Source organism: Uloborus diversus, chromosome 4, assembly GCF_026930045.1.
Source record: "Uloborus diversus isolate 005 chromosome 4, Udiv.v.3.1, whole genome shotgun sequence".
Taxonomy (NCBI): Eukaryota; Metazoa; Arthropoda; class Arachnida; order Araneae; family Uloboridae; genus Uloborus; species Uloborus diversus.
The window spans coordinates 71,890,214-71,907,883 of record NC_072734.1 but is presented as its reverse complement, the minus strand read 5'-3'; the positions used below and the strand labels follow the sequence as shown (position 1 = coordinate 71,907,883).

At 32.6% G+C, this 17,670-nt stretch overlaps 1 protein-coding gene across 1 annotated transcript in view; it reads left to right on the top strand.

Annotated features, from left to right (window-relative positions):
- LOC129219690 (myb-binding protein 1A-like protein) overlaps positions 1-17,670 on the top strand; it is a 94,718-nt gene that overhangs the window by 43,593 nt on the left and 33,455 nt on the right. The window contains exon 16 of the mRNA XM_054853970.1: positions 16,802-16,963. Coding sequence (XP_054709945.1) covers positions 16,802-16,963 — 162 coding nt within the window. The remainder of the gene's footprint in view (positions 1-16,801; positions 16,964-17,670) is intronic.

The following is a 17,670-nucleotide window of genomic DNA, read 5'->3' as shown; positions in this document are numbered from 1 at the left end:
TTGATGTTAGTAACTAAAACCACGTTTGAGCACTAATGGAACTATTTGTCACAGAATCTCTTGACAAAATTTTGAACAAAATCCTAAAAAAGCATGTTAAAACATTATTTCAACAGGTTATTTTAGGCCTAACATAAATGGCTGCAAGTAAATGTTTTATATCCATTTAAAACCTGATTTTTCATGAGATACGGTAGTATAACTTCAACTCAGGTTAATATCATACTTCAAAAGGAAATTAGTATTTTAAGAAATATGAAAAATTGACCAACTTTTCTTTAAATTTGTAGTATTTATTTGCTCGAAAAGATTAAAGACCTAGAGTCCTGAAAACAAAAATAAAAGCTGTTTTTAAGACACATAAAATAAATAGGAGGGTCATTCCATGTCAATTCAACCAAAAAAAAAATTATTTTCAAATTTACCATCTCAGATTTTCATGAAAATTTCAGGGATTATACTGTTTGACATTCTAAAATCAGATCTACTTTTAAAAAAATTCAATCTCTTTTGGTTATTAATTTTTTAAATCTGTAAAAAAACACGTTTTTTTTACTCATCTGTTGCGCTTAAAAATGCTACAATTTTAGTTGTATGGGGGCAATACAGTTGGTTAATAGCTCATTTTAAAGAGAATTGCATAAGCTTTAATTTGACGTATAACTTGCATATTTTTATTGCATTTTCATTTTTTTTAAATTTAAAATTAAAATTTTTTTTAAGTTAGGGTCTTTTAAAAATTTTGAAAAAAATATATGTTTTTTAATATGTTTTAGTTGATTTATCCTAAAAATTTCAGAGTGGGGACATGATAGGATCAGAAGTTATAGCAAATAATGCAATGGTGCTACTTAGCATTTTTGTTGAAAAATTTAAAAAACAATAAATAAATAAAAAATACTTTTTTACATGCAAAAAACTTTTTTTAACAATTTAAATTTATTTCAAAATATACATGTTTTAGTTGTTTTTAATAATATTATTAAAATTTTGTAGTAAAACTATGAATAGTTCAGTTAATTAAACAACCTTTAAATTTCAAAAAAAATCTTAAATTTTGGTTATTTTTTATTCTTTTGAAGTTCAGTAAACATAACTATCACAGAAACTTCGAGGATGTGATTTTGAAATATATAAACACAAAGTAGAATTCGATACATAAAAATACCTTGTGCAGATAAGTCTTTCATCTCCTCAGTTTGGAAAGTAGCATTTTACTCGCCTTTGAATTTTCAGATTCTGAGAGATTATAAACCCTTCCAGTTTGTGTTGTAGGGTCAACTTTGGTTAGTATTTCCGTTTTATTTACTAGCAATACATCCGGAATATGAGGGTACTTAAAGGATGGAGAAGGTCCATGAGGTTGTAAAAAACTTACTTTAACCTCCTCATTTTCAATTCCTAAAACACAACCTAGCCACCATTCATTATTATATACACCTGTTACAAAACCAACTATATCATTCAAGTCCAAATCATCAGCATCATCATCATCATGTTTGCTTACTATCTCTTCTTTTGTGTGTTGTGAAATGGAGTAATATTTAACGAATACTGTGCTTTTGCTTTTTGGTCTGTAATTGTGGAACTGTTGACTTCTTTTCACTGTTATGGCTTCTTCAAACCTTGTTTTCAGAAATGCTAATTCTTTTTCGTAATCTCTTTCTGTTGAATATATGAAATCGATATTTTTAATATTGTCTTTAGACAATTCATATAATTGACGGGAGGTCATAATCTGTTCATTATAGACCATACGGAGACTTGCATGTGCAGCTAATCGCTTAACTGTGCCGCCTATACCATCACAAGCATTTTTCCCATGGTATGTTGGAAAAAAATTCCATTCTGCTTCAATAGAAAAATCTGCAGTATGGTGACAGAGGTTTACAAAATTTGATTTATTTTTGTACTGGGATGTTGCCCCATCTGAGAAATAATGAATTTTGTCTACTCTTTGCAGCAATTTTTGCTTTAAGTATGCTATCATAAGCCTCCGGAACAAATGCACAGCAACTGTATCATGGGACATGCAATCAGAGATAATAGCTAAATTCAGGTGCTGTAACATGACATTTTCCATGTAGTATACCACAAAAGGATGTATCGTTGCTTGTGCATTGTTCCAGTGAAATCCTTGTGCAGCATCTTGTAGAATGAAAGAGTAGTTCTCAGCAAAATCACATAATACAATGCATTGATTTTCAACCAGATTTTTTTTCATATATCTAAGATAAGCAGATTGTTTGCTAGCAATAAAAGAATGTTTCAGCAGTTTGGGTAAGCTATCAAACAAACAATTTAAAAAACCATCAGTTTGTTTTGTTATTGCATCAAGTGCAGTAATATTATCAATTTGCATCCTTTGCTTGTATGTTACAGTATCAATGCTGTTTTGCTTAAACGAATCTTCAAAAAGATATTTCAAATTATTATTGGGTGAGTGCAAAAGTTCGTGCGGAGTTTGTGAAAGAAAGTCATACAGTGATTAGGCAAGCAAAACTCTTTATTCAATCAATGATATATTCTCCATCGTTGTCTGTAATCTTCTTCCAACGTTCTGGCAGCATACGGATGTCCCGATCATAAAAACTGCGTGGTTTAGATTCGAAGAACGAAGACACGACGTTTTGTAAGGCATTCAAAGAGTCAAGTTTTTTTCCATTTAAATGATTTTGCAATGACCGGAATAAGTGATAATCCTATGGTGCGATATCAGGAGAATACGGTGGATGAGTTAGGACATCTCATTTCAGGCTGTTCAGTTTGCGTAGCGTCTGTCTTGAAACGTGTGGTCTAGCGTTATCTTGATGAAAGACTACGCCTTTGCGATTTGACAAACTCGTACGTTTCTGTTTGATTTCTCGGTTCAGATTAGTTAATTGACGACAGTACTTGTCCGAATCAATCGTTTGGCTGGCGGAGAGAAACTCAAAATAACCCTTGCAATCCCACCAAACACAGAGCATCACCTTCATCGGGTGCAAACTGGCCTCTGCCATTGCGTCACCATGTTCACCTGCCTGTTTCCATGTGCGTTTGCGCTGAACGTTGTTGTACGGACCCATTTTTCATTGCCCGTCACTAATCGATTCAAAAACGGCTCGTTTTTGGGCTGCCCGAGTAAAGATACGGCAGCAGAAATTCGCTGGATTTTATTGCTCTTGGTCAACAAATGGGGCACCCATATATTGAGCTTTAAATCAAATCCAATTTTTTTTAACTGCCGAAAAGCGGTTGATCGGTCAACATTAAGTGCTGTAGCAACTTCCTCTATTGAAATTCGCGGAGTATTCTGAACTAAAGAACACAAAACGTCGTCATCAATGTCGGAAGGTCGACCTGAACGTGGCTCGTCTTCTAGCTTAAAATCTCTGCAACGAAATTTTGCGAACCATTTTTCCACAGTTCGTTTAGCTGGTGCTTGATCTTGATAAACGTCTTGAATGTTTTTTACGGCTGCTGCAATGTTTATTCCCTTCCGAAACTCATAAAGCATAACATGCCGTAAATGCACTTTATCAACACACTTTCTCGAAGCAGTTTGTATCTGCACAAATTATTTTGATTGGAATGAAAGCTGCACATGTCACCTTTCCAACGATCTGACTTACGTAGATAGTGGTATTAATGACAACACGTTACGCCCGTTCTAACGCCATCTATTGCAACTTCGCACGAACTTTTGCACTCACCCAATAGTATCTGGACAGTTGTTACATTGACGAAAATAACACTTGTCTGTAGGAACTTCGCAAATCATCAAACTAAGTAAGTCTTTATAAGTTTTGATTCGTTTGTCCCTGTTAACCAATTCTGGTAATTTACACTGAGCCATCATCAATTTTGCATTCTGGTGAATAGCGCATACACAAACTGAATGTGTTCCATCTGATCCAGCAAGAGCATAATTTTTCTGACAAAGTTCACAAAATTTGGAGAAGCCTATTTTTTTTTTTATCAGGATAATGTTCTTTGTATAGCACATAAGATTCTCTTAAGGTATTTAAAATTAAAAACTTTTGGAGATGAATTGCTCTTTCATCCACTTTAATAGAAACAAAGTCTTTCTTACCAGGCATCTGACTACTGATTTCATCACATTCATAAAATTGTTTCACTAGATTCACTGTCTCTGGGCTTAATGCCTTTCCGGGTTTTAGATCAGGAGCAGACATTATTCCTTTGTCCTTCATGAGTTTTTTAGCTTTTCTAGCAATGAAATTTGTCACTTTAAATTCGCTTTCTATTTGCTTTAAGGTCCAACTTTCTGGAAGTGTTGTTAAAATTTGCAGTTTTAAGCTTTTGTCGGTTGTACTGGAGAATTTCTCTTTAAGTCAGCTAATTATTTCACTATCATAATCGAACTTTATGAGATCATCTGATTTTTTTGAGCTTAAACCAAATAGTTGAGTTCCTAAAACTTTAGTTATCTTAGTTAATTTTGTTTGGGGGTACTTCTTTTCACTAAGACGAATTTTTTTTATGGGAGTTTCATCAATTACTCCAAGACTTTCATTTAAAATTTCAATAGCTTTAGACTTTTCTGGAGTTGAAATTTCAGCCTCATGATCTGTTTCACTCAGAGCTTCATCTGAACTTTCTTTATAATCTGAGGTAACTAAAGGTAATTTTTGTACAGCTTTGCGGCAAGTATCACATATTTTATAGCCTTCAATTACTTCTTTATGATGCTTTGATACATTATTACTCACAGTTCTTAATTTTTTTTTTTTTTTTTTTTTGTAATAGTCATGTCCAGGTTTCTTAAATGAATTGCAGCAGTACAAAGAAAAAATTTTTGAAGTCCCTGCTTCAGACATTTTTTTTTCTTTAAAGCTTGGTTAAAAGGTCATTATTAAACTCCAATAAGCACTCTTGAAAATTTGCACAAAAATATTTTAAAATAATCAACTTTTATAACTATTAAATATGAGAACATCTATTAAAAAACAAACAATAAAAGCACAATTATCAATACATCAAACACAACCTACTTTACTATTTGAAAGCCCGTATAAGAATGAAAAGCTTCCTTCAACTATTGGACTTAATGCGTCACACACCTGTTTGAACATGTCAGGGAGTGTTTCAACACTTGTATTAACAAGCTGCTGCATGATCTGCTGTTCTTTAAATGGTTTTAATGCATTTCATTTCCAATTATATTTTAATTTATATCATAATTTTGAAATAAAATGTTGCCAAATTAGAAATTGCTTAGTTAGAAAATAAAATTAAAAAATAATTTTAAAGAAAATTAAAAACAAAAGTAATTTTAAAAAGTAAAAGAAAATAATCTAAAAAAATGTTTAATAAAACACACACGCACACACACACACACACATATATATATATATATATATATATATATATATATATATATATATATATATATATATATATACAAAAAAAAAATTGCATTATTGTGTCATTGCATTATTTGCTATAACTGCTGATCCCATTATGTCCCCACTCTGAAATTTTTAGGATGTATTTATTAAAACATATTTAAAAACATATTTTTTTTTTCAAAATTTTTAAAAAACACTAACTTTAAAAAAATTTAAATTTTTAATTTAAAAAAAAAATTAAGAGATATACAAGTTGCATGTCAAATTAAAGCTCATGTAATTCTCTTTAAAATGAGCCATTAACCAACTGTATTGACCTCATACAACTAAAATTGTAGCATTTTTAAGCACAACAGATGAGTAAAAAAATTTGTTTTTTTAAAGATTTAAAAAATTAATTACTCATTAACCAAAAGAGATAGATTTTTTTTTTAAGTAGATCTGAATTTAAAATGTCAAATAGTATAATCCCTGAAAGTTTCATGAAAATCTGAGATGGTCATTTTGACTGATTGGTTGATTGACATGGAATGACCCAGTATCATAATTTTGAGGGTCTTTTTAAAAATTTATTTTTATAATTCTTAAAAAGACCCTTAAATGTTCCAACATGCCTCACTTTCCTCTGTATTGTTCCAAGAGCAACAGTAGGATATCTTAGTGTTATTTCTGGGATCAGATGTCTTAGTATTGCTCTGAGGCGATGATATATTAGCTATAAATTTTATATATATACATATATATATATTACTGACTCTTGATAGTGTTGGAATATATCCTTTCGTCATACTTAGTTAGTAGTAAAAATATTCAATGGTTTTGCCTTAAGGCTCTTCTAAACCTCTCCGTAAAATCAGATTCGACGAAAACACGAAATCTGTGGCAACACAGGGGGTGTATCTGGGAGGGGCTAACTCGATTTTTTTGCACTGCTAATTGGCCAGATTTCATGATGGACTACGTCAATCATTGAGTTGTTGAAAGGACAGTCGTAAATCTAAGCTGCCCCCATCGGTACTCCTTTACCTCTGGGGCAGAGAGCGAGCTATTATAAGAAGGATTCTGTTCCAAAACATGTCCCCCACCCCTCCGGCCTGTTTCCCACCACGACAACAGATCGGGTAGAAGGGTGTAGTATGAGGGTGAAGAAAAAAGAATCCAATTCTCCTATTCTATTCTACCACCCTTCTCACTTTTACTTGAAAACTTTGGAACCGCGGGACAATTCTACACATTTACTCTTCGAATCGAATTCTGTATTTGTTTTGCAATTCATGGGCGGCATAATCTTCGTTTTTTTTTTATTTGTTTTATATTTATTCGTTCAGTTCATTCGTTTATGTATTTTTCAATATATAATTGAGGGGGAGAGGGCGAGCGGAACACTGATGATCTTTATAACTTTATCGATAAAAGATTGCTTTGCTTTTTACAGAAATTTCTGTAACTATTCTTGAAAAGAAAAGCAAATTAATCATAGAAAAATGTCGAAGAATTTCTGCGGATGTCGGTGTGAGCATAAAATAAAAACATTTGGTAGTTGTGTAGTTAGGTTTGCTGATAGCTAGTTTGATGAATGTTACAATTAATAAAAAGGCATAAATAGTAAATCTTTCGAAAACAATCGCGCCCTGTACAAGGATTTTCTGTGCAGTTTTTAATTAGAAAATTATGCTTTTGTTTTGTCTATGAATTTTCTGCGCATCAAAAGAGGAAATAAAGAAACTGACGAATCTGCATGTTGGCACGATAGAAAACAGGAAAAGAAAAAAAATGCTGTTGTCTTGTTAGTGATCAGAAGGATACCATATTACCAGTGGCGCACATGAATTTTTTAAAGGGAGGGTCCAAGGTCGAAAGTCTCATTCCATTATTACGCCGTCAAACATATTGACTTGATTTTATCGATTCCCGAGAACAAAAAACAGTAAAAAATAAGCTAATGAATAAATAATTAGCATTAAGTAAAGAAATAACCAGAAATTAAATAATTTACGCTTTTATTTTTCTCATAATAAAAAAATGAATTCAAGTTCAAAGGATCTCATTTCAATTTGTAATCACAAAACTAAAAACATACTTATTACTGTGTATTCATTTATAATCCCTATTCTTCTTCTCGTAGGCTAAGTGCACAATATTTTAAAAAATCTCTTAACATGCGGGTTTTATTTTTTCACTTATTAAAACAGAAGTTATTGTAACCTTTGTTTGAAATTATTTCACGCACAAAATATAGAATCGTAATCGATCGGGGAAAAAAGCAAGACCTATGGGAGGGGTCCTGACCCCCTGGACCCTAGTGTGCGCCACTGATAAATACCCACTAAGGTTTTCATTATTTATACACGTGTACTAAATAATTAGAATGAAATGACACCTCTCAGTAATGCTAAAAGCAAATTATTGCAGAGCTTAGTATTTTTGACAGTTGCATGCAGAATCAACGCTTGATTTAAATCTGAGAAAAGCCATGTTACTGCGTACAAAAGCCCTTTATCACGCTCTGAATGCAAATTGGGAATTTTACTGTTGTTTTTCTTGGATAAAAGCCTACTTTAATTCAAACTTTCGTCGATGTGCCTATTCATCAACATTTTAAGATAATTTCAATTCATTGAGCGTATTGTTAAAAGAATAAAAATTATATATTCACAAATTTTACCAATGCATATAATAAAACGTAAGTAATTGAACTCTAATGGTTTAAATATACTTCGAAAAAATGAATGAAGTGTAAGAAAGCGTACAGTAGTTCAAAATAGTCAGCAAGTGGTATTTAGGAATTTCCGTATCATAAAAATTTGATTTCTTGATCTTGAGGCAAAGAATTTTTTTCTTTCAGTTTGACACTCTCTGTTATTTAAACATTTTGTTCACATAGTAGGAAATAAATAAAATTCCTTATGAAAATAGAGTGGCGTTAAACAATATGAGTAGCACAGTATACAAATGAAAAACGTTATCTATCATGAAAGCGTCTCGAAAAATATTTACGTGTACCAACAACTACGCTGTTGTAAAAAGATTGCCATCAATCATGAAACGAGAAAAAAAAAATCCTAAAAAAAGGAAGGAACATTGTTTTGTTAATATTTTCGAAAAATATTTTCGTTTAGAGTTGAAAACTGTCATATGACAAAAAGAAAAAAAAATGCATCGATTCAATGAATCAAATGTATGATCATGTTCAATATCGAGAATTATAGGAAAAAATAGATTGCAAAAGACACAAAATTAAATAAGCATTATTCGAAAGGAGAGACAGTGAGGCACTCAATTTATGTGCCGAATTAATTATCACTATGAGGAACTTTCTTGTTCCCAGTCTCATTCGCTGTACGCAAAAGAGAAGACTTGTTTATCCAAAGTGGGGAAACAAAGTGCAAAAAGTGAGAAAAAATTATACATGAAATCAAATGAATTGATATCGTTCCATCTTCAGTATTGGAGGCAAACAAAATAACGTGAAAATTCAAAAAAAAAAAAAAAAATGAGCAAGGAAAAATAGTACTGTGGCCCTAAATTACTGTGACAGTATCACCATACTAAACTTTCTTGTTCGCAGCCTCATTTCTTTTCATGCAGTCACGATGATTGACAAATTCGGATTGCAAAAATAAACTTTATGTAACATGAAAAGATTTCGGAAAATGCATTGTAAATTGTGAATAGAGTTCTTTGATTGTGAGCATGCGCAAATGATCAAGACGAAAGTTCAACTAATGATACTTCTTGAAATATGGAGAATTTTTTTGATATGAAGTGCTGCTGGCGTCATTGCTTTCTGGATTCTTTGAAAAAAATACTTTCAATTAGTGTTTTAAAGAGCCATTTGGGCGGAAAAAAGCATCACTTTATACATGAAATTGAATGAAGCAAATATGATCTTGTTCCATCTTGAGTATTGGAGGCAAACAAAATAATATGAAAATTCAAAAAAAAAAAAAAAAAAATAGCGAGGAAAGAGTACTGTAGCCCTAAATTACTGTGATAGTATCACCACACTGACCTTTCTTGTTCGTAGTTTCATTTCTTTTTCATGCAGTCACGATAATTGACAAATTCGCCCTGCAAAATTCGTATTGCTTTCTTGATTCTTAGAAAAAATATACTTTCAACTTGGGTTTTAAAGAGCCATTTGGGCGGAAAAAAAAGCACCAATTTATTCATAAAATTGAAGGAACCGAATATGATCCTGTTCCATGTTGAGTGTTGGAGGCAAACAAAATAATATGAAAATTAAAAAAAAAAAAAAATGATCGGAGAAAAAAGGTTGTGAGGTACAAGGGCGGATTCAGGGGAGGGTCAAAGGGTCAGCCGACCCCCTGTGAGAAGAATGTCATTATGATTATTATTAAACTTCAATTCTTTACATCCGAAAAAATAGTACATGGAATCAATGTCAACATTTTTTTTTTTTTGCTCGGTTCTGTAAGGTAGTTCTTTTTAGCTCGTCATAATTCAAAGAATTGACTGGATTTGTTTACTGAGGAATTGCTATTTTGATTTCTTTGTTCATTTTCAAAAGCGCAAATTTCTCTAATGAGCTTAACTTTTTCCCCAGTTCTCCTCCCCCTCAAACCACATGTTGTGCGTGTTATGGGTGCTTTTTATTACTATTTATAGATGTTATCTCATATAACCAAAGCTTACGGTGACATGACCAGCATATCTGCCGAAAGAAATGTGACTTTTGATGAAAGTTTGAGGGAATATGATCCATGGCTCAGGCTGTGGCATTGAAAATTTAGGGGGAGGGGAGGTAATTTGAATGGGTTTTGACTTGGGGGGGAGGGGAGTGCTTCGTAGCATATGAGGCGGTACGCTCTCCTGCATGGAATGATGGGCAACCCTGATTAACTGCTACTTTTTTACGTAGGAATAATAACGATATCCATTGAAACTTGACCCCCCTTACAAAAATTTCTGGATCCGCCCCTGTTGATGTACTAAATCATACTTGCTGATGACAGTATCACCGTACTGAGCTTTCATGTTCGCAGTCTCATTTCTTTTTCATGCAGTCAGATGATTGACAAATTCGCATTGCAAAAATAAACTTTATGTAACCTGAAAAGAGTTTGGAAAATGCATTGCAAATTGTGAATAGAGTTCTTTGATTATGAGCATGCGCAAATGATCAAGACGAAAGTTCAACTGATGATACTTCTTGTACTAGCGAGAATTATTTTGATATGAAGTGCTGCAGGCGTCATTGCTTTGTTGATTCTTTGAAAAAATACTCCCACTTGAGGTTTTAAATAGCTATCTGGCCGAAAAGCATCATTTTATACATGAAATTGATTGAATCAAATATGATCCTGTTCCACCTTGAGTATTGGAGGAAAACAAAATAATATGAAAATTTCAAAAACATTGATCGTAGAAAAAAGGTTGTGAGGTACTAAATTACTTGCTGATGGCTGTATCACCACACTCAACTTTCCTTGTTCGCAGTCTTATTTCTTTTTCACGCAGTTGCGAAGATAGACAAATTCGCTTTGCAAAAATCGACTTTATGTAACATCAAAAGAGTTCGGAAAATGCATTGTAAATTGTGAATAGAGTTCTTTGATTGTGAGCCTGCGCAAATGATCAAGACGAAAATAAAAGTAATGATAATTATTGAAATATGTACAATCTTTAAAGGAGAAGCATTTTGATACGAGGTGCTGACTTTGCTGATTCTTCGAAAAAATACTTTCACCTGTGGCTCTAAAGTCACAGGGGAGGAAAAAATGCAAGAAATTGTGTATGTATATATATATATATACAGTGGCTCCCAAAAGTGTTCGTACACCTACGATTTTCAATGAAATAGGCCATTATCCATTGGTTAGAATTAATATTTCGGAATAGGTATTTTATTATAAGATCTATGATCTATATTTAACAAAACTACATGAAAATTTTTAATAAAACATTAAAACATAATTTTTAAAAAATCAAAAACCAAAAACTGCCGGAAATTTTATCTCACAAAAGTCTTCGTACACTTTGAAAAAATGTCAAAAAATTAGTAAATATTCTAACTTTTTACAAAGTTATTATTTAGTAGAACATCATGCAGTATCAACAAGAGCTTTTAAACGTCTGGGAATAGATTTCATTGTTTTTTCTTTCTTTTTTTGCGTAATTTCTGAGTAAATGTTCAACCCCAGTTTGAGTCTTACTGTTTCTAGCTCTATTTTCGTTTCAAAGCTGTATTTTCGTAATCTAGCCACCAGATATCTCTAAATATGTTACATTAAGTTCAAATCTGGAGATTGAGGGGGTATTTCTAAGCTTAAGGACAATTTTTGAGGCACCAAACGCAAACGTGTACTTCTTATCGTTATTTCGATAAAAAACAAAGTTGTTTCCGATTACCAAATTTTGGGCTAATAGTTTAAAATTGCTTTTTAAAATATTTAAATGAACAGCATGAGTCATTATTTAATCAAAAAATTCCAAATTTCCAAGTCCTGATGCTGTAATGCACCCTCACACTGAAACACTTTCACCGTCCTGATTAACTGATCCAACTAAGTTCTTCAGATTAAATTCCTCATTTTTTCTTTTATTTACAATTATACAACAATTTAACCCAAAATGTTAAATTTATTTTCATCTATAAGTAAGACGTTGTTCCAAAACGTTTTGAGCTTATTTATCATTGATTTTGCGACGGAAAGCGTAAGCTTACTGTTATTCGCACGAACAAGAAAATTTCTGCAGGAAGAGGTCCCATTTAATCCAGTTAATCAGAGAACTTGGCGAACAATTTTAGGTGAAAATTAAACGTAAAATGTTTCATTCAATTCTGCAGAAATTTTTTCAGCACTCAAATGTGTATTTTTCATAATTTTTTTAACTGTAAACCTCCGATCACGCACTGTTAACTTTGCCAGTTGACCTTTTCTTACCGTGTTTTCGATCCTATTCTTGTATTTAAAGCATTTTATCAAGCACTTCACTATAGAATGGTATAAATTACCTAATTTAGAGACATTTAAAACCAATTTACCACTACTGTGAGTAAACAATTCAAATTTCGAATGGTGTTTGTGATGTTTTTCAAATACCAGTCATTTTAAAGTAATAAGCACAATATTAAGGAATAAATAAACAAAAAATTAAAACCAAATGACTTTTAAGGGTCAACACAATGTAAAAATAATAAAAAAATGACATATGATAGTTTTAATCATGAATTTATTCGAAAATATTTGAGTGTACGACGACTTTTGTGGCGTATTATTTCTCCGTCTCTTCATTTTTTGACAAATTTCAAAAATAAAATCTGGCAATATTTTGAAAAAAACTACTGAGTTTTATTCAGAATGGCATAAGAATGGTGTGAAAAAAAAATTGGACTTCATATTCAAATTCAGTTTTGCGTCATTTTGGTTTTACTACAAAATTTCAAGGTGTACGAACACTTTTGGGAGCCACTGTATATATATATATATATATATATATATATTGGATTAATCAAATGTGATCCCTTTCCATTTTGAGCATAGGAGGAACACAAAATAATATGAAAATTTAAAAAAACAATTATCTGGGAAAAAGATAGATACTGGCTGATGAGAGTATTACCATAGTAAACTTTCTTGTTCGCAGTCTCCTTCTTTCCTTTTTTTTCACACAATTATAATGACTGATAAATTGATATTGTAAATAAAAAAATAATAAAAAGAAAAACCTTTATCTAAAATGAAACATTAAAGAGTTCGAAAAAACCATTGTGAATTAAGAGAGTAGATCCATGGTCACGCCGTCCTTATGTGCGAGGTCTTGAGGCGCACTACGGCGCCAGAGTCAAAACGGCGCCTTTCACTACCAATCAAAAATGTTCCAAATGGGGGGAATCTCTCCAACCAAAGAAGGAAAAAAAAGAACTTTTCATTATATCCAGTATCCAACAGGGCCCGCTCAGCCCAAAGTGATGCCCAGGCCCTGGCAAAATTTGGTGCCCCCTCTCACAGGAATATCTGCAATTTTTTTGTGTGGAAGTTTTCAAAAACGGGAAGAAATAAAGAAATTTACCCCCATTTTGGTGCTCCTAAAATTGTGGTGCCCAGGTCCATGGACCTACCAGACAGGCCCGTGTCCAGAATTTCATAAAGGGAGGGGTTTTGGTTTCAATGTTTTTTCTTTCTTACCTGCACTGTCAGAAAAACACAACAGTGGCTCAAATAATTCATTTCTGTTTAACGGCTACAATGAGGGGCATAACGGTGTGTGTGGTAAGGGGGGGGGGTCCAAAATCTCAGAAGATGTGTTTTCAAGTGATATTACCAATTCTATTATTGTATATTTTACATACAGTAGACATGCCTAGTTTTTATTCGGCTCATGTTTATCCGGATCAAACTTGTATAGTTAAAAAATATATATTTACTTAAATAATAACTTAAAACTTTGAGTGCATAACAGTGCTGCAACTAGAAAATAAGTTTTAAGGGAGACATGTTGAAAAATAATCTAATCTAAAAAGGGTGCCGGGGTTCCTCCCCCGGGAAATTTTGATATTTTTAGTACTGAAAACGGAATTTTAGACGGTCTTTGGCTCCGCGGAAATTTGTAGAAATTTAAGTCGTGGAACGCGATTATAGGCCATATTTATTAACGTTATGGCAAGGAATGCGGCTCAGAGACTCTCCCTAATCGTTTTTTTTCCTTGAAAAATAGATTAAAATTTATTTTTAATCTCCCTTTCAAATTTTTGAAAGTGAAGTTCAAAAACGCAATTGCAGATTAACTTTGAAGATTTTTACGAGGAAGGGATTCTGATGCTAACCTTTGGATTTTCCTAAAAAGTTCTAACAGTATTCTAAGATATTAGGAGGAGGGGTTCAGAGGTTATTCTACTTAAATTTTTAGTTAGTTTTGTTTGAAGAACGTAATTTTTGATGATATTAGGAAGGCGATTCGAGGACTCTTGCTCGCATTTTTTCTGAAACTGGAGTCTCAGAAACGCAGTTGTACGACCATATTTGGTAAAATTAGGGCCCTTTTAAAACTGAAACAAAACCAAACCCGAGTTTCGGCGACGCAATTTTAAGCAATGTTGATAGAATAAGCGATGTTGTTCGGGTGATTTTTCTGGAAATTTTGCGAAACTGAAGATCTGGAAACCAAAATTTGAAATGCTCCGTAATGCTTTTGGCACGGGGGGAGGGGGGTCGTAGGAGTAGCATTTTGAAGAAGATTTTATTATTTTTAGACAAACTAGAAAAAAAGGAAAAAAAATGCTGGGAAACTTCAATGAGAGTGAGAGAGATTGTGTGTCTAAACATGCTTTTCAAGAGTGCAATCTTTTACACTGAAATCACGTGATGCTAGTTAATGCATACATCAGCATTTTTCTTCTTCGTGTGGAGGCGTGAATGCTGTTTAGGGTTAATAGTACACGAAGCTGAACATATGAGGCGCGAGAAATTTTCTATTCTTCATTTTGGATCTTGAGGAGAATATGTTGTACTATAATTTGTGCAATATGTCTTTTTGTGATTTTAAATTATTGCTCGCGGAAATTCGACTATTTCATTTTATCATACATAAAAACTATGGTAAGTGTATTTGCATAAATTTTACTTGTGCGTAATATTTGTATATTGTAGACTACAATTTTGGCTAACTTTTTAGTTGCAAAAAGTAACGACTTGACCATAATTACTCGATTCCTCTCCCCCTCCTTTTTTTTTTAACTATTTGTGTGTCAGAAAAAGAGCTTTGGACAATGTATTTGTTTTAGATATCATATTCAATGCCTTCCGTATTTTAGAATTGTTAATATTTAAAATATTTTCTTTTTCCTAAACGCATTAGCATATCAGAGGAGCTACTGAACTCGAAATAAGTTCGAGATATGAAGTGAAACTGTAATCACACACGTGCACTGTAATCCAAAATTAAATACACATTTTTTTCAAAATCAATTAAATGACAAACGTATTTTTTTCTACGTCATATTGGTCTACAAAACGTCAATCCAGCTGTTAACTATATTTTCGCCGAACGCCACTGCATAAAGGCGCTCAAAAGACATTTGCACAACGGCGTTGATCAGGCTTGGCGCGGACCTGAGTAGAGCTCTTTGATCTTGGTTATGCGCAAATGATTAAGACAAAAGTTCAAGCAATGACAATTCTTGAAATATGTAGATGAATCTTCAAACGAGAAGACTCACATTTTTTCCCATTATAAGATGCAGTAATTTACACAGATTCTTTAGACAAAATAACTTCTACACTCAAACGGTGTACTTATATTAAAACAGCATTGAAAAATATATCACCTAAATAATTTCAAAAACTTATCGAGGAACTCGAAAAAAGAAAAAAAATGCGTTTTTTTTTTAGAACGGATGTCACCGTCGAGTCACATAGATACAAGACTAACACAAAAAACGACAAAGAATGAATGGTCATTAGTAGGGATCCAGTTTATTGCCTGGCGAGGCCTGTGGCGAGGCAGAGGGGAAAAGCGGAGAAGCAGCCAAAGACCCTGGGGGAGAAGAGAAAGTGGTCCCTCAAAGTGGGGTGTGGGGGGGAAATGGGTGTGGTCTGGTGGAAGGTGTGTTTTTCGCAGTTTTTCTCAATTTTTCGAAAATAAGGCTTTACTCCGTGGAGAATATCAATAGAACAAATTGTCTCAGAAACAAACTCAAAATATGTTTTTAAAGAGAAATGTTCAATCTCTTGCGCTCCTTTTTCCGTTTTTCCATATCATTTTTCAAACGTGTGAAAATAGTCGTTTAAAGTTTTAAAATGTTATTAAAAAAAATTCAAAATAACTACAGAAAAAATAAAAAAGAGCATCTCTAGTTCTAAGTCATAGCCATCGTTTAAAACAAACCGCATGAAAATATTCCAGTAATTTCTCGTGTTATGCTTTGTATAGGTAGCAGATTTTCCCGTAGAGAAAGCATTAGCGTCGAAAACCAAGATGGACGGTATAGAAGAGCCTTAAAGACTAATATTTGGTCATGCTTTTGATGATGCTTTTGTTTTGCCATGAAGGATATGTTTCGCTTCTTTAATGCTATTGGTGTTTAGATGTGGAACCTTTCTTTCTCTTCTGAAGATTTCAATTTCCCTAGCTACTCATATTTCAATTTAGTTGCATTATTCTCCAATTTCAAACCTCTTGTTGAAAGATTGTTCTTCTTTCTGTCACAATCCAGTGGTATATGCAGAGATTTTACAATGACAATATCAATATTAAAAATGACAGATATTAAAGATTGGAAGAAATTTTAATATTAGGTCAATATACATTATGTTGTTGCTGATCCCCTTGGTCTAGACCCCTAGGTCAAGTCCAAGACATTATATTGTACTTATAAAAATTCTGTTAAATTGAAATTAAGTTTATAGATTCAAGTGCTCTTGCTTATTATGGATTTGTTTATAAGTGCATTGTTAGGTAATGTTTAATTTTCAAATTTTCAGATAGAAGACTCCTGGAAAATTGCCAAGTCAATGGTTCATAAGTTAACCAAGCAGGGTAAGAAGGATGGCAAGTTGGATGAAAGTAATGCTTTCCAAAGCTTGTTTCTACAGCTGAGCTTTCTGCTGTTTAATGAGGACGAAAATACTACTGGTATTCTTGAGGTAACTGTTTATTTTCAAGGCTTTTATGTATTTTCTTTTTTTTTTCTTCATTGCACCTTAATACAGCTGAAATATTTCTGAATTTAATCTTATGATACATTGTTTGGTATTTTATTTATTACAGTTTAAAAAGTAGTTTTGGTTAAAACTTATTCCTCTGACTATTTGTTATGTTGAAAATTAAGAAAGAAGAATGAATACATAATTCATTTTTAAAATAGTGTTGTATTTTGCTACTCTTTAAATCTTCCCAGGAATTTATATCTTTACCGTTCTAAATTGTTCAATGTTATCCAAATGCTCAAGTCTCAAAAAGATAATGTTAAGCCAAGCCTGGTGCTTTAAATTTTGCTTAAAATGGAGATTTCCTTTAAATGCAAATATACTTACATTCTACAGCATGTTGGATCATTTAGGATGAGTACATGAGAAAGTGGAAAACGCTAGTAGCCTTATCTGATTGAAACTTATTTAGCCTCTTCCTGTTACTTTCCTTTTACTCTGCTGTCAATTCAGAAAGGCTTTACTTATTTTGTTTTACTTATGAACCTTACCTACTTGAATGTTATCAAAATAACCTTTAAGATTCTATCTAATTGTTATCTGTTTTATAAAGACCATCAATAAGTACATGTGTATAAATAAGCATACAAAAGGCACTTTTATATATTCTCACGATAGCCCAGTAAATTTAAGTCAAAAATAGG